The sequence below is a fragment of the Rhamphochromis sp. 'chilingali' genome, assembly GCF_963969265.1.
Source record: "Rhamphochromis sp. 'chilingali' genome assembly, chromosome: 22".
NCBI lineage: Eukaryota > Metazoa > Chordata > Actinopteri > Cichliformes > Cichlidae > Rhamphochromis > Rhamphochromis sp. 'chilingali'.
The window spans coordinates 14,470,260-14,494,217 of NC_137950.1; the positions used below are offsets into that span (position 1 = coordinate 14,470,260).

Here is a 23,958-nt window from a genome sequence, read left to right on the forward strand (position 1 = left end):
ATGGGCAAATAAATAAATAAATTGGTCTTGTAAAAACAATCGACGATAGTCGATATATTTGTCCAATCGCCCAACCTCATCACTGGCCAGTTTATTAGTTACAAGTTACAAGGTTGGACCTCATCTTTCCATCAGCACTGCCTTCATTTTTCAGGTCACAATTCAACAAGGTCTTGGAAACATTCTTCAGTTTGGTCCATGTTGACAGAATGGCATCACAGTTGCTTCAGATTTGTCGGCTGCACAGCAATGAGAAACTTCTGTTCCAGCACAATGGTGCTCTTTTGGATTATGATCTGATGACTGTTGAGGCAATTTGAGTACAGTGAACTCATGGTCAACAAACCAGTAGGATTTGAGCTTTGTGACTTGGCAGATTGTTCTGCTGGAAGCAACCACCAGAAGACGGTATGTTGTGGTCATGAAGGGAACAACAGCAACCAGCAGTTCAGTACTAAAGTGCACCAAGTGTGTTAATTTGGGGTTAAAGCAACTCCGTGTTGATTGAACTAATTGTTATCAGCCTTTCTGAAACCGAATATTCCGAGTTGGACAGTTCGGGGTTACTCAACCCTGAGTATTGTTTTTTTACTCTGAGTTTTCTAAACCGGCTTCCTGAAATAGGGCCCTGTTGCTTTTCTGTTCACTCGAAGCAATCAGGCCATTCTCCTTTGCCATTGTCTACCCTTAGAACTGCTGCTCACTGGATTTTCTCTTCTGCCGACCATTTTCTCTAAACTGAAGAAAAATCCCAGTAGAACAGTAGTTTTTGACGGCCATGCCACATTCAAAGTCACCTAAATCCCCTTTCTTCCCGAGTCTGGTTCTCGGTTTAAACTTCTGCAGGTTGTCTTTATCACGCATACATGCCTAAATGCATTTGAGTTGCTGCCATGCAATTTGCTGATTAAATATCTACATGAACAAGTGGTTTAACATAACAATGTGCCCGGTGATGCGTGTATGGATTAAATCTTCAATTGTGTTCTTTCCAAAGTTCTTTAACACCTCAAGGGCCCCATATCGAATTCCAATACACAACTGTTCTTTGGTAAGTACTTTAAACTTGATCAAGAAAAAAAATTGTTGGCACGTTAATTAGATTATTTTTGTAAAGGATATTAAAATAATTTTCAAATGGCCTTGTAAATATTTATAGTAGATCACACAGAGCTGAGATGGAGGTGATGATACAGTTTTCTTTATTATTAAGAAAGCACAGCATGCCATAATGGTAAAAAAAAATTACTTTGTGGTAGTGCCTGTTTGAAAAGCTAGCTTTTAAATTAATTTAATGGGTTTTCATTGTTAAAAAAACAAACAAACACAAATCGAGGTGTGGTGCGTCAGGCGTCAGGAGGGATGGTATCAGAGAGAATCATGGGAGAGCCGAGCTGTAACTCCTGCTGCAAAGATTCCAGGTCAGCTGGAGTCATGCGGTGGACTTCGCTCCAGTCAGATAACAATGAAGCCGAGAGGGGGGCTGAGTCGTAACTGAACACAAAAAGGAAAATGCAAAATGCAGGAAAAATATGAAAACTGATATGAAACTGAATAAGATAAGGCCACAGCCTTTGCATGCAGCTCTTTCAGCAGTATTTTAATAAAAAAACAAGTGTGACAAAGTTGTTTTTCAGCACTTGGTCAAAGTTCCTTTAAAATATGCAGCTCTTACTCTTTTAAGTAATCATTTACACTGGTGCTTATTGTAAAAGTGACACTAAACACACATTAGCTAGATCATTAACTAAAACTAAACAACTCAAAAACCAAACCAAGGAAGCTGACACATTTGATTACATTATACTTTCAAAATGATGGCTAGTTAGGTTGTTTGTACGCAAGACTCATCCAACTTCACTCTGCTCCTTTAGCTGTTTACAAGTAGCTTTATAGAGGATTGTTATGACCCTTATTAAGATATAGTTGATTAGCTGACATACTTACACTACTAGTAACTAGAGATGGCACGATACCACTTTTTTATGTCCAATACCGATACCGATATCATAAATTTGGATATCTGCCGATACCGATATGAATCCGATATAGTGTTTTTTAATCAACAAAACTGTTTTTTAAATATCTTGCTGCATTTTGTATAAGTTCATACTCAAGTTTAAAACAACAACTACACTAAAGCTATTCTGTTATACCTGTATGCAAAAAAAAAAATTTCATAGTTCAGCAACACTGATCAATCTAATAAACTTAAACTTACTCCATCCTCCCTATTCTGGTATTTTAAAGAGTACTTAGCATAAATATTAAGCAACCTAACTAATAGGGTTCCAACTCCCAGCAACAACAAAAATAAATAAATAAAAAATATGGAACCACCCCTCACGCGCCACCTCATGATGCTTAATCGACGTAATCAACCTTAATTTGATGCAGTGTGAAAAAAAAAAATGCACAGAAATCAATTATTTTTCAAGAAATATTAAATAGATTCAACATCTTTCTTCAACAAAATTGCAGACTGCACAGATGGTACCTTCCCAAAGGAAAAAGTACTATAGCTTACTAGGGTATATTAGACTTAATAGTTACTATATACAGTAATTGACTTCTATTCATTTTACATCAAATTAAAGCTTTGGGTGTCAGATAATTATTTATTAAAATCTAGACATTTTAAATGAGAATAAGAAAGAAAAGTATGTCTTTGTGCCCCCTTTTCCCTGTTAATGCCCTATCGGCCCCCCTGGCTAAACTTTGCTAGATCCGCCCCTGCACAGCTACCAGCCGTCAGCTACGTAGAAAAAGATCCTCGAGTAGAAAGTAATATTAAATAAATTCTAACAACAGCTTATCAAGCTTAAACCTGCTGCTGTTGTTCAGCCGCTGGTTTCCTCTTTCTGCTGCAAAGTGGGCCAAAAGCAAACAAGAGAGACGGACTCGCGACAGAAAAGCCGATCAGCTGATCATTAAGCAGTTTCATGATTGAAGTAGCAGCAAGAAGAGGCAGTCGCTCCATATATCGTTTGTTAAGCTTAACGCAAGAATGCTTTACAAACATTCAGAGATGGACTTACACACTTGCTTTACTTCTCTCGGGATAACTTTGTCGGAGATGAAATGCCGGGTTGCTAGCGAAGCTCCAAATGCTATCCAGACCACCGACAGGTCCTGCATGCCACAGCCGCTCTATCACGTGATGCATACTGCTCCGACGTGCTAACGTTCTGAGGTGAGTTACGGCGTGTTGCAAGTTTTGTGAGGTGCTTTCGTGATATTTAATGGATCGGATTACATTTTTTATTTTTTTTCCGATATCCGATCCAGTAATTTAGGTCAGTATCGGACCGATACCGATCCGTAATATCGGATCGGTCCATCTCTACTAGTAACCATAAACTATTCAGGTCAGTGTGTACTTATGCCACAAATCCAGTGGAAAAATAGGGTCATGTTCTCAAATATGACCTGACTTCTTTTTTTGAGACCAGAGAAGTCGACCCTGCAGGCTACTAGAAAGAATGCATGTCTGAGGGACTTACTATTAAATATCTTCACTTTTCAGAACCGGATGTCAGTTCTTTATATTCAGTTCATTGGGTTTCCTTTAGTCTCCTTTCTGAGACTATTTAATAATTTAAATAGTACAACAAAGCAGATGCACATAATGTTTTCATATGAATGAGCAGGAAGTGTTTATTTTTTCTTTCTATAAGAGCTGCGTCAGACCTCACCTTTCTCTGTCACTGTGTTGCAAGTCTGTAAGAGACTGGTTGAGAAGGTCATCCAGGTCAAAGCCCAAGCCGTAGCCAGCCCCGCTGCCCTTAGGGGTGACTGAGAATGCAGGGGGTAAAAGATCCTCTACCTGACACCAGAAAAGAAGAAAAGATTGGCTCAACTGAACTTTGGACCCTTTAAATCACTTTAAGACAAGCAGGAAACTGTGACGTTTAACCCTGGTATTTGTCTAAAGAAGACAACATTTTTAAGGGGAAAAAAACATCGGTGTAACTTCTTTGTAGCAAAATGCACTCTGTGCGGGGAAAAGCTACAGTAAAATAAAAATGCACACCTGGGACTTTGAGAGCTGCAGTGTCACCATATGAATGTCAGGGGCAATGGAAGGTCCTTGCTGTCCAGTATCTGTGAACCCCAAGCTGGACTTTGGCTGAGAGGGGACTCCTAAAGACCCACAGAGAGGATTTGTGGTCTGTGGTGCAGTTTTCTCTCCTACAGAGGGACAGATCTTCTCCATTTGTCCAGCACTTGCAGTCAGCGAGTTGTGGTGGGAGTTGTGATTATTCTGCCCCCTGATATCCACATTCCTGTTTGTATCTCTGGTGCTCAGTGGCGGAGCTTTCGACAAAAAACCCTCCAGGGCAAGCAGCTGTGACTGAGGTTGAGGGTCGAGCTGGGTTTGATTCTGAGGCTGGAGCTGTGGCTGGAGAAAGCTCGACGGCAGCGGCTGTGATGTCCTGTCTGGCTGCGCCCTCGTCTCTAATTGCTGCCCATTCCAATTCCCCAAACAGTTGAATCCACTCTGCCCATTGCTCTCACTGTGAGGTTTGAGTGTGTCGTTTTTAACAAAGCCACTAGTGACAGTCATTATATCTATGCCTCCACTTACAGCGACAACTATATCTGCTGGAGGCTTCGTCTGGCTCATGGAGAAAACTAACGATGGTTGCCGGGTGCTGGGAGCCTGAAACAAGCCCGGCTGGTTAGGTTTAACTTGAGACATTAACTGTTCATGAGACTGAACCTTCCTCGCTTCCTTATCTGTTTTGTTGTTCAGTGCTCCTTGAATGTTGTCACCCATAACTACACCTCTCTGTACATTGCAGTCCTTATTCTTTGCACCGTCGTTATTAGAAGGCTGAGATTTCTCATTGCGACTGTCCATCATCTTTGTCCAGCGCTGCAGAAGACTTTTATCGTTGTCAGTCAGCAGAACCCCGCCCAGCGAATCCCCTTGTTTTCCCTCTCTTTTTTCTTTTTCTCTCATTTTCCTCTCCCTCTCTCTCGCGCGCTCCTGCCTCTTCCTTCTTTTCTCCTCTCTTTCTCGTTGACGCTCCTGGGCTGTGACAGGCCGACGCGACTCCGGAACAGAAGACAGGGAGGACGGCGCAACTCCTCCTGCGCCTGTGTCGGTGCCCAGAGCCGAGGTGCTTCCATCTGCAAAGAAAATATTACATTCAGATGAAGGCGGTCTAAAATTTTAAGCGATTAAAAGCAGATTATGGGAAAGAACCAACTTACCACCCCTGGCTCTATTTCTGAGAGCTGATTTCAATAACGCTGCTTTAAGTGCAGCTTTAGTGTCTTCTGAAATAGCACCTTCTTTTCTGGTTCCCTCTGCTGCACATGAAGCAGGTCTGGCGTTCTTGGACAGGGACTGTGAAAGGGATTGAGAAAGTGACTGGGCCTGTGCTGCAGAGAGAGAGAGGGAAGGCACAGTGGTGGGGAGTGTTGTCACTGCCTGTGCTGGCTTTGTAGGAATGGAGTTTGCAGGCTGGGCCATGCTCTGGCTCTGGGTGTTTTGAGCTAGAGGACCCTGACTGCTTGCTAGCTGCCCTTGTGTCTCGCTGTCTCTCATCGTCTCTGGTGGAGCGTCCTGACTAGACACCGGTGTTGTTAAATCTATAGTCTCTGGCTGACCGTTCTCCGAGTTGGCACTTGGCATGTCCACGTCAACCGGGCCACTTTCACTTTTAGAGAGGAGAGGTAAATTGTGATTCACATGGGGTGGGGCGACTTCTAAAGCGGATGCAGGCTTACTGAAGGTCGTCATGTGATTTGTAAATGCGTGGCTCCCTTCTGCTGGTGTGTGGTCTTGTTGCCGCTGAGATTTCACCTCTCTCATTTGCTGTGCTGCTTGTGGGTGCTGCGCCAAGGGAACCACTGAAGATTCGTTCAGGTTGACAGTTGCAGGCTGAGCACTGCAGTGGTTACTGCTTTGTGCTGCAGCTCCACCTTTCACCCTCACCAAAGGCCTGAACTGCAGCCTCTGACGAGAGCTTTGTTTGTTTCTGTGAAAGTCCTGGATCTCCATCAGAATTGCCTCTTTAATTTGTTCCTTGTTCAACTGAAGCTTGTCAAACTCAAAGTCAAAAGCTGGCACACAAATTGGCTCGTCATCTGGGTCATGGTATTTAGCCAGGTAAGGATGCTCCAGAGCTTCTGTCACGCTTATTCGCTGGCGAGGGTCAAAGCGCAGCATGGCCGCCAGCAGGTCTAATGCTTCTGGTTCAGCTTGTGGATATAGTTTGGCCAAAGGTATGGGCGATCGTGATGGAAGACTCTGAACATATGCGCGGACCCTGTCAGCCCTACTAGCACCAATTAGACCCTCGGGAGGAGTGCCTAACACATTCAAAATAAGCTGGAGCTGGTGTACATAGTGCTTTCCAGGAAACAGCTGCTTACGGCCCAACATCTCAGCAAAGATGCAGCCCACAGACCACAAGTCAATGGCCAAGCTATAGTGATTCAGAGACAGCAGGAGTTCAGGAGCACGGTACCATCGAGTCGCCACATATTCAGTCATGAAGGAATGAGACTCCTCAGGGTGTGAACTGAGACCCCTTGCCATGCCGAAGTCACCGATTTTTAGTTCACAGTTTTCGTTCACCAGCAAGTTGGAAGGTTTGAGGTCACGGTGGATGACGTTGGCAGAGTGCACATACTTAAGGCCACGAAGGAGCTGGTACAGAAAGTAGCGTGTGTGCTCTGGTGTCAGCGTCTGGGCAGAATGGATAATCTGGTGCAGGTCACTCTCCATGAGGTCCAACACCACATACCTGCACACACAGGAAAAGCAAAAGTAAGGTTAACAACATGCGCACTTGGCAATATATATTTAAATACTTTTTATTTATAAACTGTTGCCCAGGGCAGACAGGGGACCAGTGGCACGTCATTCTTACCCAATGAAATAGACTTCAAAATAAATTTACTAAAACTTATTACTGTTCTAAACAAGAGTCATTAAGATCTTGTGTGCACAAAGATGTCAGGTCAACAATTTTGATTTACACATAACTGGCTTTGTTTTTCACATTTTATAAACCGTTTTAGTTTTATTTAAATGTACAAAAAACATTGTGCATGTTTTTTTTTATTTTATTTGTTTGTTTCTAGATCAGGTGGCCCTTTTGTAGGGGGCAGGGGCAGGACAGTAAGCATGCCCTTGTACAGTAAAGGGGTTGCATGTCATGCATTCCTCAGCTCTGATTAAAATCTCTTTGAAAAAACTGCCAAAATTCCTCCCTGCAGGAAGAAGCCTGGACATAACAGAACAACATCCAATTTGATGACTATGTTTCCAGCTCTTGCATTTATTAATAATCTACAGATCTATCTGTGGACGTGTTATTAGCCAAAGTTAGAAAAAAGAAAAGTACATACACAGACTTGAAGGCAGAATGAGGGAGGTTTGGCTGCAGGATGTCTTTGATGGCGATAATGTTGTCATGTTTAAAGTGTTTAAGAATCTTCAGTTCTCTCAGTGTGCGTTTGGCATTTGTCACCACTTCAAAAGCGTTGGAGATTTTCTTTATTGCCACCTGCTGGCCTGCAAAGTGTAAATGCAGAACAGAATTAAGGGAGAGCCACATTTGATCATTTATTCGGCATTGTACTAAAGACAGAATTAATTATATATATATTTTAAACTAAATTAGCCCTACCATTGTCCCTCCTCCTGGCAGAGGAAACAACACCATAGGCCCCGGTGCCAATGGTTTCTATGATGTCATACTCCTCTCCGACATCAAACTTCACATCTAGAGAATGTGCTTTAAGCAAAGCCAGGTTTTTAGCTGCCGTGCTGGTGTCTGCGTTGCTGCCCGGTACCTCAACTCCCCGTGGGTTCTGGTTTTCTCTGGTTTTGTCTGTGGCCATTCTTTCAGGTGACGCCACAAGTTGACCATTTTTACTCTCTCCGCCCTCCTTAAGTGACATTTTTCTGTAAAGAATGAAAAACAGAAAAGTTTAAAAAGTTATTTGTTTATTTTTTTTTTATTTTCAAACAAACAAATGGAGTATAACACATAGTACATCAAAAACAAAATATCCAGATATACCCCACTTTAAACTTTTTACATTTTGGGAACAAAAAAAACAAAACAAAAAAAAAACGCATAGGGAGAGAAGGCAACAATGTCATACATAGAACTCAACAGGAAATAGAACACAGCACTCAAGTCTCTAAACAGATGAGATTTCAACAAAGTCCGGTTGAAGAGGCTTAATAAAATTGACCCACTCACACCATAACTTGGCAAAAACATTCTTCTTAAGACATATTGAGAATGTAATTATTTCCATTGCATAAATCTCATTCACAATGTCCCTCCAATCTGACATAGTGGGGGGCGCGGGAAGGAGCCGGCATCTTGTAACTGCTTTTTTGGCAGCTGTCACAAGAATCATAAAAAGATATTTATTTCTCATGTCCTGCAGATGATCAAGATTAGTTAGGAATATAGTAGAGAATTGTAAAGGTATATTATTTGCCTTAAATATGGTGATTAAGGCTTTGTGGAACTCGTGCCAAAAGGGCTTAATCTTCGAGCAATCCCAGAATATGTGCCAGTGCCCTGCCTCCTGTGCCCCACACTTTCTCCAACAACCGAGGGTACCCGTGTGCCAATAAGTCATCTGGTTTGGTGTTATAAAAAAACGCATCAGACATTTCCAACTGAAATCCCGCCACACATTAGAATTCGGACATTCCCATATCGATTTACATGCCATCAGCCATTCCTCTTTTGATATTGAAATGTCACCTTCTTTTTCCCACCTTTCTTTAATATAAATAGTGGAATGGGGCCTCCTGGGCAATAGCCCATTTTATAATTTACCAATCATATCCTTAAGTAAGGTAAGCTTTCCGAAAAATTATTAAAACTGGATCATCTCTGTTTTGGTAAGGATGTTTAGCTGGAGGTAGTTCCTCATCTGGATGTATCTAAAATAGTCTAAATTATTAAGCTCAAACTCCGTCTTCCAATATTCAAAATCCTTAATGGCCCCTGGGCCACGAGTTTGAGACCCCTGGTCTGGACTGCCCTATATTTGTAAACAAAAAAGTTTCTATTCACAGAAAATGTCACTGTTGTAAAAACAGAGCTTTCTATAGTGATATTTAAAGAACAAACTTTTATGCCAGTTTATTTATTTACTTAATTATTTGGGGGGTAGTATGAGTGATCATGGGAGAGTCAACAAGACAAAGCTGTAATATTTATTAAAATAAATGTAAACATACAAAATGTATGTTCTCCTTTACATTTTCGATTAAAGTCTCTGCTAGGCCGATTTTAGCCCCCGGACCTTATGCTTGACCCACATGTGTTATGCTGGAGTCTGTAGCAGCAACACTATGCAGTGTTTCTGTCATCATTAAAATCAGTTTTACTGAAAACTAAAATTAAGCCCATATAAAAGCATTTTCTTTGAACACTTGTGCGCATGGAAGCCATCCCAGGAGTGCCTCTGTTAATGTGGGTACTGAGGAACAATAGAGACAGCACCACCACATGCCAAAGTTTTTCTCAATTGAGATTTAGGAGAAAATCTTAAATAAAAAGAAACTGCTGCTTCTGGTAAATAAAAACACACTTTTAAACGCTGATAAACTGTGTGAGAGTGACCTGGTAGGCTCAAACTAGGTGTGATCAGTAACTCCACACCCGTTAGGCCTGGCAGTGAAAGTGGCCAAAACCAAACCTGTAGCTCTCTACTAACGTCTCCACAATGAAGCTGGAGTCTTCATGCGAGAAGCTGAAGGCCAAACCCAGCAGAGGCTGTCTATAAGAACGCACTAATTTCTGTACTACATAGTTATAAACTAACCGCACGACAAAGACGTAACCATGATCGCCACTAGTCGCAGGGGCGTAGGCTAATAACGTTACCTGAAGCTGGAGCACTCTAGACACAGAAATCGTTAAACCGCATTTCTGTATATTATATAACAAAACGGACAAACGCTGACACGTGTTTTCTGTTAAAGGAATGTGCGCTCACCTTGTGAGTCACCCACAACACCCGCATTGACGTTTTAACCCCGTAGTAGCACGACCATCTTTTGTTTTTGTCTGCCGCTTCCTCATATAGTTCCGCGTAGGGGTTGAGTGCCATGTTGCGGACCAACCACATGCGCTGACATAAAGTAGTTCGTCCAATAGGAACAGAGGACGAGTTGGGAGACGGCACATTACTGGTCAGTCTCCGCTTTATTTATGTAAATATAATTATGTATCTTTGTGATTTTTTTTCTGTTTCTGTTCTTTCTGTTTTCCCCACAGTTCAATTGCTTTAGGAGGAGTCAGATTTGTGCAAAGATACCTGTCCGTGCTGGTGCTTTATATTAACTTTATATATAATATATAATAACATATATCCAACTCAGCCCGAAGGCTGCTCAAACAGATGACAAATGGCAAAGCTGGAGAATATACTAACTACTAACCATAGAAAATTATATTACTGAAATCTCCCAAACTGATAGTATAATTCACAGCTTACTAAGCACGTTGTGTTACTTTATTTAAAGAATTAAGCAGTTGTTACCTCTAGTTAAGCTCAATTTTAATGACGCATTTGCGAGTGGATATGTTTAAAAAAATCAGACACTTTTGGTTAAGTAAAAACAAACAAACAAACAAACAAACAAACAAACAAACAAACAAACAAACAAACAAACAAACTCTTTCAGGTATAATAGTTTAGCAGTGGAATATTCCAGTGGCGTGAGATGAACAGCGAGGGTGGTTATTAACATTCCTCAAATCTCAAACAGACTGAAGTCCACAGAAAAATACAGTGCAAACACCCATCTGCCAACATCTGGACTCCACCGTCCAATGAAAAGCAGTCGCAAAACTAGCACAGACCAATCAGAAGCGACAATCTGAGCACGAACACGTCGTCTTGACTAGGACGGTGACGCTTGAAAGGAAACCAGACTGGACCGTGCAGTTTCAAAACATTAGTGCAATAAATTCATCTTTTAGTGTCCTAATGGGTGCCATTCAGGGGTTCCCCAAATGGGAGCGAAAGGTACGCATGTTTTTGTGCCTTTTCGGTTTGGTTTTGTCTGTTTATGCCCTTCACGTCGAGGTATCCAGGGAGAGAAACCCAGATTACAGAGCGCTGTGCGACCTGGGGGAGTCTGTAAGCTGCTCCAGAGTTTTTACCTCAAGGTATGATTTGACTCCTGCTTTTTGTTTTCCCTCATGCCTGCGCTTTTTGTGCAGAATCAGCTTACCTCGATCTGTTTTCAAGTGACCACTGATCCATATCTGATCCTAACCTTGTCTTCCAGCTGATACTTTAGCATATTTTTTCTAGCCTTTCTACCCCCATTGAATTGCCACGTGTTCTTAATTTATCTGAAAAAACTTTAAAGCAAGTAGCTTCCCGTTTCACATTGTGAGCATACAAGGTATATACATTTATTTTGACATTTCTTGTCATTTTTAAGAGAATAAATCTTTATTACACGCTTAATGTTGTACACTCAAGAAATAATTCTTTGCCCTCATAAACATGAAGCAATAATTTTAAGTAAAATTTAGCTGTAATGTATAAAATCGAAGGTTTATTTATTAAAATAAATAATCATTAATTAAAATATGTTGATTATAAACTGTGTATACCATTCAAGTAAATTTCATTTGCTTAAATTTAACATTTAACATTGTACTTATGTAACAAAATTACATAGAACATTTACATGTATTAAGTTACTGAAAGTAAGCATTTTGGCCATAGATACCTTTTGTGTACATTTAAATGGTCATATCACATTTCATATCTCTGTAAGGCTGATTATATTTCACTGGAATAAAGAAAGAAAAAAAAATATTGTTCATTTTATTTTGAAGAAATTGCTGCCCTGACTGTTACTTCTTTCTTTCTGGCAGATGGGGACGTGGTTTTGGTTTGGTCCAGTACTTTGTGGCCAAAGATAGTCCTCTAAACCAGCCCAACAGTGTTCTTGGCATCATATTTTACACTCTGCAGATGGGCCTTGGTTAGTCTGTGATTGTCTTCTTTAAATTACAGTGCATTGCTGACAGCTTTTTATTCAGAATATCATTTGCAAGTCAATGTGTTTGTGATCCATGGCAAGCACAAGTATTTCAGGTATTTGAAGATTGCATAATATGTATATGGAGCAATACATTTACTCCACTCTGGACGTGAGACTGTGTGGAATTTCCCAATGATGTACTATGTTTGACTGAGGTCCTGATATCCTCTCTATTTGACTTTTTTATTTACAGGACTGTCTGTGTCTAAAAAAGCAGCAGCTTTTTTGGTCTTCTCCTCCTGGGTCTCTGTGGCCGGTTCACTCTATCTTGCATCTATTCTCGCATTTGTTCTGGGAGACTTCTGCATGGTCTGTGTCTCCACGTATATTGTCAACTTTGCATTGCTCTACACCAACCTGAAACGGAGGAGAGCAGTTCAGGAAATTAAGGAAAAAGCCAGATAGAAAGTGTTGCCTGTGAAATGTAACAAATGTTCCCTCCCTGCCTTCCTGAAACCCCGCTGGATTCATCTCACAGTATTTTGCCAGTGTTTATATGAGTTTACATTCAGTATTTTCACAGAAAAACAACTGGAGATTTAACTCTAATATCAGAATATCTATAAGTTGGTTCTCAATACAGAAACTTTGTTGTGCAGCAGCTACTTTTGTATATTGTTATTAACTTGTAATGATTAAAACACATTTTTGAATTCTGACTGTTGTTGTGATTGAATTCTGGGCTGTTATATGGTCAAATGTGTTAAAAGTGGCTATACAGGTCTCCACATTACATTTACTCAGTCCTACCAGCAGATGGAGATAAATGTCTATTTAATAGCAGTTCAAACAAACTTTATTGGAACGACTTTTCAAGTTACCCGTCCTCCCCAAGAAAGTCACCGGACCTACAAAAAACAAAAAAAAGGATGATAAAAAATAAACAAATATATCTAATAAAGTGTGCATCATTAAATATGTACAGTTTTTAACTAATTTATTAGACCACATGTCATAAAAAAGAACAAGCAGTGGCAGCTCATTAGCTCGCCTTCAAAGTAAAAATCTGATTATTAAAATTAAATTTATTTCAACTGTGGTTCAAAAGGACAACGACAAAAACAGTTAATATGGTAAAATGTGTATTGTTATTTCATGGTGCAAACACCTCAATTTCTTACATTTAATGCTTTGTCTATTTCTTACTTACCTGAGAACTGATGAAAATAATAAGTAAGATGACAAGTTTGAACCGTTTGCGCAGGAAAATGTACCGAGCCTTCGAAACAATCTGAAACAATCTCCACAGTGACATCTGCTGGCCAATGTGACTATCGCCACATCTTTTTAATGCTGCTCTGTGAAACAAATGAGGCAGACAAGCCCCGCAATTCCAACAAAACGACTTATTATAACAGACTGTCAGTAATGGTGATGAGCACATCTTTTGGAGAAATCCAAATCCAACCAAGGCAAGAAAAACATTGAGACTGTTAAAGACAGCAGGCAGTAACCGTAATAAACAGTGTGCTTCAACAAAATTATATTGACTATTGACATATTTTACTGAGCTCACCCACCAGTCTCCGTTTTTCTCGCCATGTCTATATGAGAGTAATCGCTGAATAAGATATTTACACATTATTTATATATCTATACAATATCTATCTAATTACACTTTTAATTCCAGTCTTTAAGTGATTAAATGGTGTATATTGGTCTTTAAAATTCACAGCAAAAATAGTAATGAAAGATGTGGTATTGTTTTCTTTTACACATGTGAGTGTAATAAATAGAAGAGGTAGTATCAAAAACATTAATTCAGTAATTACAAATGATTCTGGTTCATAAGAAAATAGAATCCTGGCGCTTCCCATGCATACTGAAAACACATTAATGCTCTCCTTTGCAGATTTCACATTTTTCAAAACCATCCTCTGGATTGGACTCATTTACAGGCCAGCTTTGGCCTGTAGCCAGAAGGGCAGAATGACAGACTTGCACTAAGTTCTCATAATAAATAAATAAATAATAAGAAAGAGAGACTAATTGGCTTGCTGAAGGTGGGCAAGAAGATAATGGAATCAGAGTGATGATAACAGAATTAAATTTAGATAAGTATAGCACATGTAAAGTGTAAACACTCTGGAATCCAGGCAGACACGAGAGCACAGACTTCTTGAACTTTCTGTAGCATAATCAATCAAAAGTAAAAGAAAATACAAATCTAAAAAATACAATCACTTTATGCTTCCTGGCTTCACTTTTTAATAACTTCGAGTGTATGAAAATCTGTTCAGTGTGATAACGTTTGTAGAATTCAAATCACTGGCCCTCTAAACTGTCATTTGAATCATGTTGGTGTGTCATCCTAGACCGGCTTTCAGTCACATCAAATCAGCTGGTCAAGTCATTCTCTATGACTTAACTAACTTTGACTGTAATCAAAGCTTTCCATAACATGACTGTTGTCATTTTATTTCACCCAAAATTAGTCAGAATTTCCTGAGAAGGTAGCCTGGGATTCATCACCAGCAGACTAACTTGTAAACATGGTGAGATTATATCAAATTTAAGTGATTTCTGTAGATATACACTGACCAACATTACACTAACCTTATTATAAAAATATATCAGTTTATATGTTGTGTTATTTTTAGTAACAAATAAGTAATATTTTCCACTGCTGAAAACTTTTTGTTTTTATGTAGCTTCCAAAAAGATGGCAGTTCATGAATGACTGGACAGCTCAAACGAAATTACGCAATATTTTCTCATGAAAATTTCTCATTTCATTATTTCCTCTTTTTCTTAATCACCACAGTTTTCTTCCTGATACTTTTCCAATTTAACACTAGTGACATATCTTGAACTCTTCACTTCCCTATACTTCTCTTTTGTAACAAATTTTGACCAGAGATAACTAAGTTTGACTTTAGCATGTTTTGTTTTGGCTCAAACAGTGGAGTGGGGTAAAAATATGAAGGTTAATGCTTTGCATTTTACTGCAGGTGAAAGAGTATACACGGCTTGTCCTTGTGGCATGTGCACAATAACTCTCCTATAAACCTCTTTCAGATTTTAATGACTGATTAGTTGCATGAACTACAAAAAGTAACGTTGTCTTCTAATTCTGTTTTCCCGACTACCTTGTTGGAAACAGTACAGGTTACAGTGAAAACAGTTCCAGTGTTGATGTCTTGATGTCACAAATGTGCTTACACATTGAGCTTACACAAGTAAAACAGGAGAAAGAAGATGAAAAAGTAAATTCTTGACACAGTTCTGGTGTGAAGACTCAAAACACACAATCACACAAAAGTGCAAATCGCTCTGATTAACACAAGGTCATTGCCGTGATGTAAAAAAGTGCTGATTATGTACATTTTTTCTCCAAATAGCACCAAAAATGTTAGCTAATCCTGGCTATATTTAGTTATTTTCCTATTCTGGTTGAACTGGGCTTTCTTTGCATTTGCTGTGCACAGCAGACGTCCAGTGAACAAGTTAGAAGGATTTTGTCTGTCAATGGTCAACAGCCCATATTCAGTTACAATATATTTATGAAGTGATTATAACTCAGCCTTTTACTGAGTTGAAAATTGTGTTTCACAATGAAGAAGTAAAATAACACACACACACACAAATGTATATATATAAAAATGCTCCCTCGCCCCTGCGGGCAGTCTTTATCCTTCAAGCTCAGGTCCTCTACCAGAGGCCTGGGAGCTTGAGAGTCCTGCGTAGTATCTTAGCTGTTCCAAGGACTGCGCTCTCCTGGACAGAGATCTCGGATGTTCTTCATGGGATCTGCTGGAGCCACTCGCCTAGCTTGGGAGTCACTGCACCTAGTGCTCTGATTACCACTGGGACCACCGTCACCTTCACCCTCCACATCTTCTCAAGCTCTTCTCTGAGCCCTTGGTAATTCTGCAGCTTCTTGTGTTACTTCTTCCTGATGTTGCTGTCATTCAGTATCGCTATGTCAATCACTACAGCCATCTTCCTCTGCTTGTCCAACACTACTATGTCCAGCTGGATAGCCATCACCATTTTGTCCATCTGTATCTGGAAGTCCCACAGGATCTTAGCTCGGTCATTCTCAGCCACCCTAGGGAGTTTCTCCCATTTTGACCTCAGGACTTCGAAGCCATACTCGGCACAGATGTTTCTGTATACTATTCTGGCCACTTGGTTATGGCGTTCCATGTATGCCTTGCCTGCTAGCATCTTGCACCCTGCTGTTATGTGCTGGATTGTCTCAGGGGCATCTTTACACAGCCTGCACCTGGGGTCTTGCCTGGTGTGATAGACCCCAGCCTCTATGGATCTTGTGTTCAGAGCTTGCTCCTGTGCTGCCATGATTAGCGCCTCTGTGCTTTATTTCAGTCCAGCTTTGTCCAGCCACTGGTAGGATTTATGTATGTCAGTTACTTCCTCTGTTCTTCCATGATGGTTCCCCCTCCTCTTCCTTTTTCTTGGGTTTCTGCTGCCTGAGGTATTCGCTGATCACAGGGTCTGTTGGGGCCATCTTACTGATGTATACATGGATGTTTGTTGTCTCATCCTGGACTGTGGTGCTGACACTCACTAGTCCCCGGCTTCCTTCCTTGTGCTTACCATACAGCCTCAGGATGCTGGACTTGGGGTGAAACCCTTCATGTATGGCCAGGAGCTTCTTTGTCTTGATTTCAGTGGCTTCTATCTCCTCCTTTGACCAGCTTATTATGCCAGCAGGGTACCTGGCCATGGGCAGGGTGTAGGTGTTGATAGCCCTTATTCTTACCGTTCAGCTGACTCCTCAAGACTTACCTGACCCTCTTCAGGTACTTGGTGGTTGCAGCTTTCCTAGCGGGCTCCTCGTCGTTCCCATTTGCCTGTGGGATTCCCAGGTACTTGTAGCTGTCCTCAATGTCTGCAATGTTGCCTTTTGGTAGTTCAAGCCCCCTCAGTTTTTCCCTCTCTTTGGTATCATCCAACTACACTTCTCCAATCTGAATAGTCATTCCGATGTCACTGCTGTATATCCTGGTGGTGTGGCTCAATAAATCGATTGTCTCATTCACTCTTGGCATACAGCTTGATGTCATCCATGTAGAGAACATGGCTGATGACTGCTCCATTCCAAAGTAGACAGTCTTTTTGATGATATCACTGAGGGGGCTCAGGCCTTTGCAGAACAGTAGTGGGGACAGTGCATCTCCTTGGTAGATCCCACACTTGATGGTGACTTATGTAGAAATATAACAGAAATATAAAGAACTGCTAAAAAAAGCAAGCAGAAAAGCAAGAATAATGAGATGAACTCGCAAAAAGTTGTAAGGTCTAAAAGGTGTAGACTTAAAGTGCAGCACAAAGCTTCTTCAGATAGATGATAAAATAGCACAGAAAAATATCTACAGAAACTGTGCCTGAAAAAGGAAAAAAAAAGTTGAGTTGATTGGAGGTGTGGTGCTTGTATTTGGAAGATTTTTCTGTGAACAGCCAACATGCAGTCAAATAGAAGGCAGGAGAATAAATCGGCTGTTCTCCACAGAACCATCGAAGCTGTACTCTGAGTGGCAGGGGAACAATATGAGAACAGCATCTCAGACTCGACCAGACTGAGCAATACTGGAAGAGCATAAGGGAGAAGGAAGCAGGACAGGACAGTAATGCTTGGTGGCTAGTGGATCTACTAGCAGACCACAGCAACCTCCCTGAACAGAGTCTAGTGTGGACAAATGTCGAATGAAACACATAAAATTGTATGCAAACTAATACATACATACATATAAATACATAGAATCAGAATTAAACCCCTACAACATTACAAAGACACCTAATCCCCACATTTATCGCCTGTCTGCATGTATGAGGACATGATAACAATCCACCCTCCCTAACCATCATCTGGTGACTGCTATTTTTAATTATAATGACCAAATCCAGTGATTTATATCATGAGCTGTCTTTTGCAGGAACAAGATGAATAACTCAACTAGCTGATGCCAGACTGTAGTGTTTTTTGTTTTGTTTTGGGTTTTTTTTTTTAGACTTTTCTTTTAGATAAGTCATACAGTACTCTCAGAAAGTGTTTTCCCCCTAACATTTTGTCACATTTTGTCATGGGAAGCTCATCATACAATTGTGTAAATTCTTTTTTACATTCTACACTTAGAATGCCCCAGGGACAAATTAAATTTTCCATTTTCAATTCAATTTATTTATACAGCACCAATTCACAACAACAGTCACCTCAAGGCACTTTATATTGTAAGGTAGACCCTAGAATAATACATACAGACAAAAAAAACATCAACAATCATATGACCCACTATGAGGAAGCACCTTGGTGACAGTGGGGAGGAACATCTCCCTTTTTATGAAGCGCCTTGAGGCGACTTTTGTTGTTATTTGGCGCTATATAAATAAAATTGAATTGAATTGAATTAACAGGAAGAAACCTCCAGCAGAACCAACCTCAGGGAGAGGCGGCCATCTGCCGCAAGCGGCTGGGGTGAGAGAAGGAAGACAGAACAAAAGACATGCTGTGGAAGAGATTAATAACAAGTATGTTTCAATGCAGAGAGGTCTATTAACACATAGTGAGTGAGAAAGGTGACTGAAGAAGAAATACTCAGTGCATCATGGGAATGCCCCAGCACCCTAGACCTATTGCAGCATAACTAAGGGAGGATTCAGGGTCACCTGATCCAGCCCTAACTATATGCTTTTTAAAAAGGAAAGTTTTAAGCCTAATCTTAAAAGTACAGATAGTGTCTGTCTCCCAAATCCAAACTGGATGCTGGTTCCACAGAAGGGGGGCCTGAAAACTAAAGGCTCTGCCTCTACTTTTAAATACTCTACGAACAACAAACCTGCAGTGCGAGAGCAAAGTGCTCTAGGTGATACGGTATTCACTATTTTGGATTAATTGAAGGCTTTTAAGGGAGTTTTTATGACATCCTGATCATAATGAATTACAGTAGTCCAGCCTAGAAGTAATAATTGCATGAATTAGTTTTTCAGCGTGATTCTGAGACAGGATATTTCTAATTTTAGTGAGATTGTACAAATGGAAGAAAGCAGTTCTACATATTTGTTTAATTGAAGGTGCATATCCTGGTCAAAAATAACTCCAAGGTTCCTCACAGTGTTACTGGAGGCCAAGGTAATGCCATTCAGAGTGATGATGATGCTGCCCAGGGGAAGCATGTATAATATAAACAGAATTGGTCCTAGCACGGAACCCTGTGGAACTCCATAATTAACCTTAGTGTGTGAAGAGGACTCTCCATTTACATGTATAAATTAGAGTCTATTAGATAGATATGATACAAACCACTGCAGTGCAGTACTTGTAATACTCTATTGCTGTAATGCTCTAATCACTCTAATGGAATATTATGGTCGACAGGATCTAATGGTATCGAACACTGAAGAAGATTTGTAACATTTGTAACCTTCACTAAAGCTGTTTCTGTGCTGTGATGGGCTCTGAAACCTGACTTAAACTCTTCAAATAGGTCAGCCCTCTGCAGATGATCTGTTAGCTGTTTTATAACTACTTTCTCAAGAATTTCTGAGAAAAGCAAGGTTGGAGATTGGCCTATAATTAGCTAAGACTGCTGGGCCAAGAGATGGCCTCATAAGATGGCCTTATAAGTTCCAGTTGAACTACTGCCAGCTTGAAGGCCTGTGGTACATATCTAATTATTAGAGACTGGTTGGAGTAATTAATTGTGGGACTTCTTAGAGCAGTCTTGTAGCAATGGGCTCTAAAAGACATGTTGATGGTTTGGAGGAAGTAATTACTGCAATTAACTCAGACAGAACAATTGGAGAAAAAGACTCTAAATAAATGGTACTGAAAGGAGCTGTAGATAACACTACATGTGTGAGATGATAATGAGTAATTTTTTTCTCTAAAAATTACTCTTAAAATTAAAATTCTCTTAAAATTTTATTTGTGAAGAAGTACATGAAGTCATTACTAGCTAACGTTAAAGGAATGGTTGATAGGCCAAATTTTCAGTTTTGGGTTGGTGAATGGTCTGGCCTGCAGGCAGGGCAGTTCAGCACCTCGACTCGTCTTCTGCAAAGGTATGCCTTTGTAATCAGTGCAGTTTGTGGTTAAACATTGTCTTGCTAAAATATGCAAGGCCTTTTTTTAAAAAAATATGCCATCTGGATGGGAGCATATGTGTATATACTTTTCAGCATTAATTGTGTTTTTTCCAGATGTGAAAGTCACCAGTTCCATTAAACTGAGTGCTGACAACAAACCAGCAATTGAGAATTTTTTTTTTTTTTTTTATGGTAGATTTCTTTAGTTTAAGACCTTCATTCTGGGCCTGTGGTACATTTAGAGCTCCAGATTTACCTTAATAATGTCTCTTTGCGTTTCTACATTCAGTTTCTGATCATTCTTAACAGGTTTTAATTAGTTGAAGAACATTCCTATAACACAATGCTTTCACTGTTATGCTGACTTGTATTGAGCAGCTGATTATTGATGCCACACTCATCATGGTAGAACTGAGACCAAACATCTGACCACTGCCATAAATCTAAGATATGCTGGAGTGTTGCACTGAGATTGTTTACAGGATTTCTGAAGCTTAGTTGGAATGATCACCAGGTTCTTTGTTACTTCGAGAAGCCTATCAGACTACTTTCGTTGGCCATTGTGGCCATTCTTTATAGCCTTAGCAGATCTGTTGGTTGATATTGTGAATGTCTCAGAGCTCTGCAGAAAGTTGCTTCAGTCTCACGGTGCATTTGGCTTGGTTATCTTACAAAATATTTTAACATGGTTATAGCTGTATAAATCTTTGATTTCAGGCAGTTTAGAATATCAGAGGTGACTTTTTAAAAAAGTATTTTATAAACATCTATAGATATTATGTTTCTGTTTTGTAACCATGAAGTATGGAATGATTCATGACGAGGCAAAAAATTAACAGGAACAATTTTAGTGTTAGGGTGTAAAGGGAATTAGTCATAATGTTTTCTGAATGTGATGTAAATAGTTGTCACATCATGACAACATGATACTGGATAGTCATTAAAACACATGACAAAACCAGTAAATATTTTGTCACTAAAATATCATTTTATGTCGATATAGTAAACTGACTGACTTGTACAGAATTTCACCACAATCTCAGCAGATGACGCTGACTCAGTCTTTGGATATTTTACATATTTAATCTCCTTATTTGGTTCACAATCCACAGGGAGGTTTTTCGATGACTTTGAGAACATTAATGTGGAAAGAAGTACAGAACTGTAAAAAGGGCAGAAGTCTGTAACAAAAACTACTGCCAATATTCGTGTTTATTACAAATATGACATATAAAGAAAATTATATATATTTTTTAAATTGCACTGTGGTCTTTAAATCTTTGTCCCAGAAATTAAAGGTAGAAGGAAATGCTTCAGTTTTCTGGCGGTGGGATGTGCACATGGGCAGGGCAAACATAGTGGCAGGTGACACTCTGCTTATATATTTGCCACTCACTGCTAGCTGGGTGACAAGTACAAAAGAGGGACACACAAGAACTGTGAATTTACACAATGGCGTTGAGGCAGTGGACTCATTTATTTGCTTTGGTGAGCCTCCTGGCAGCAGGTAAGTCAGGCTTATGCCAACATGTGCATGCAACATAAATGTTTTGACTTAAAATATAAATGCAAATATATATTTTCACTTAAAACCTTTTAAAATTGTCTCCTCTCATGAACAACACTGATCCTGTTGTGTTTCTTTCCAGAATCAAATGCTCAGCCTGATGGTAGGTAAAACAACAGTTTCTCTGATTAAAAAAACAAATCATTAATTCAAATTTATTATTTTTTAATATTAATTATGTATTTTAAAATAAAAAAATTAACCGGGATCCAGATAAAAACAGAAAAAATGTTTTCCGTGTTCCTACAATGATTTATGTTGCTTCTGAAGTTTGATCCTGCTGATCTTTGTTTCAGTATGTGGCACTGCTCCACTCAACGGCAGGATAGTCGGAGGTGAAGATGCTCCACCTGGATACTGGCCGTGGCAGGTCAGCGTGCAGCTACGTGGTAAACATTTTTGTGGCGGTTCCCTCATCAACAAAGAGTGGGTGATGTCTGCTGCTCACTGCTTCTCTGGGTGAGTAACACAAACATCTGTTTAATCTTTATACCTAAACTGATCCAGCTAGAACAGGACTTTGACTAACATTTGTCTAAAAGGAAAATACCAGATTGGAAATTCTAAAAATTATGTAATTCCTGAAACATTTCATGAACATAAATGTTGAAAAACTGACCCAAGCTTTCTTACTCTTCCAGCTCAAATGCAGCATAATGACAAATGTTTACAGTACATTTTTTTGTCAAAACGTCTATATTTTCTTTTCATTTCTATAACTTTAGTTCAAGTCCTTCTGGGTGGACGGTTTCTCTTGGTCTTCAGAGCCTGCAGGGTGCAAATCCAAATAAGGTGTCCAGAAATGTTGTCAAAATCATTTTGCACCCAAACTATGACAGTAAGACCTACGACAACGACATCACTCTGCTCAGACTCTCCTCACCAGTCAGATTCACTGACTACATCAGACCTGTGTGCCTGGCAGCGAGTGGCAGTGTGTTCAACAATGGCACTGATAGCTGGGTGACTGGCTGGGGTGCAGTCAAGGAGGGAGGTGAGGCTGTTGTTGGTGTTTCAGTGTTCATGTGTTCTGTGGTTCATTGGTTTGTGTGTAAACAGCTCCTCATCTTGCATCCCATCAGTGGCCTTACCCTTCCCTCAAACGCTGCAAGAAGTGGAGGTGCCAGTTGTGGGAAACAGACAGTGTAACTGCCTGAATGGAGTGGGCACAGTCACAGACAACATGATCTGTGCTGGTGTTCTGGCAGGAGGCAAAGACTCATGTCAGGTAGGCTTCATCATCTCATTTGGTTACATAACCAGGTGTTTCAAAGATTCTCAGATGTGTCCTCTTTATCTCTACAGGGAGACTCAGGAGGTCCAATGGTGAGTAAACAGGGCTCTGTTTGGGTCCAGTCTGGAATTGTAAGTTTTGGATCTGGTTGTGCTCGGCCCAATCTGCCAGGAGTCTACTCCAGAGTGTCCCGTTACCAGTCCTGGATCAAGTCCCGCATTCGCTCTAATAGGCCAGGATTTGTGCAGTTCATCTCCAGCGGGCTGGATCCTGACAGCAGCTACACCTGTCCTGGTCTCTAACAAGACTCTTAAGTGAGTCTGAATATGAATGGAAAAAATAAATATATATATAGCTTTCAGACTGTGCTTGGATCTCACTGATTATGAATCCTGTTTTACATCCACAGGGACATAACAGCAGAGTCTTCATGGTTCCAAGTTGCTGTCGTAACAATCACTGGACGTAAACTGAGCCATGCAGATGTTGACATCTTTACCAAAACCTGAAGATTTGGGTCATTCTTTCAGGAGATTGTTAGTGAAACATCATCTCCTGCAGCACTTTTGACAAGATTTCACCAGATTACTGAGTTTCCTTATTGCTGTCTTTTGCTGTCCTCGTTATCTCCATGTTCCTGTTGTTATGGTTTGTTGTTGTTGGAGGTTGAATTAGTTTGTTATTACAAATGACCAACAGATGCTAACAATCTTCATTAGCACCCATTTATATTTATTTAATGTACTAATGATGCTCAGATCAAAATGAAGAAACTAATTCATATAACCTGATTATTTTGTAATATTTTGGTATGTTTCTGTGAACTAATTATACATAAATATGTCTGTTCTGTGCATTCTCATGCTGTTGTCTAAATATAAATGGTATGATTATGTAAATTTAAAAGTAAATTTAAGAACTAAATTTAAATGCAATTCTAATTACATATAGAATATAATAAACATTCATTAAGCAGAAAAATGATTTTGTTTTTGACATCATTCAAAAGTAAATATTATATATATTATTTATTTGTGAACAATT

The 23,958-nt window shown here is 39.9% G+C and overlaps 3 protein-coding genes across 3 annotated transcripts; 2 read left to right on the plus strand and 1 right to left on the minus strand.

The window, feature by feature from the left end:
• Window positions 1-1,189: 1,189 nt before the first annotated feature.
• mapk7 (mitogen-activated protein kinase 7) lies at window positions 1,190-10,112 on the minus strand. The gene is made up of 7 exons (XM_080873837.1): window positions 9,994-10,112; window positions 7,650-7,927; window positions 7,369-7,534; window positions 5,221-6,761; window positions 4,034-5,136; window positions 3,696-3,826; window positions 1,190-1,494 (listed from the first exon to the last, which is right to left on the minus strand). The coding sequence occupies exons 2-7, from the start codon at window positions 7,921-7,923 to the stop codon at window positions 1,347-1,349; spliced, it is 3,363 nt and encodes a 1,120-aa protein (XP_080729963.1). The 5' UTR covers window positions 7,924-7,927; window positions 9,994-10,112; the 3' UTR covers window positions 1,190-1,346.
• A 766-nt stretch (window positions 10,113-10,878) lies between these two features.
• Window positions 10,879-12,561, plus strand: vkorc1 (vitamin K epoxide reductase complex, subunit 1). Its single transcript, XM_080873845.1, has 3 exons — window positions 10,879-11,171; window positions 11,895-12,004; window positions 12,258-12,561. The coding sequence occupies exons 1-3, from the start codon at window positions 10,990-10,992 to the stop codon at window positions 12,467-12,469; spliced, it is 504 nt and encodes a 167-aa protein (XP_080729971.1). The 5' UTR covers window positions 10,879-10,989; the 3' UTR covers window positions 12,470-12,561.
• An 8,983-nt stretch (window positions 12,562-21,544) lies between these two features.
• LOC308391268 (testisin-like) lies at window positions 21,545-23,692 on the plus strand. Its single transcript, XM_080873844.1, has 7 exons — window positions 21,545-21,620; window positions 21,763-21,783; window positions 21,977-22,139; window positions 22,406-22,674; window positions 22,763-22,908; window positions 22,986-23,228; window positions 23,324-23,692. The coding sequence occupies exons 1-6, from the start codon at window positions 21,566-21,568 to the stop codon at window positions 23,214-23,216; spliced, it is 885 nt and encodes a 294-aa protein (XP_080729970.1). The 5' UTR covers window positions 21,545-21,565; the 3' UTR covers window positions 23,217-23,228; window positions 23,324-23,692.
• The last annotated feature ends 266 nt before the right edge of the window (window positions 23,693-23,958 follow it).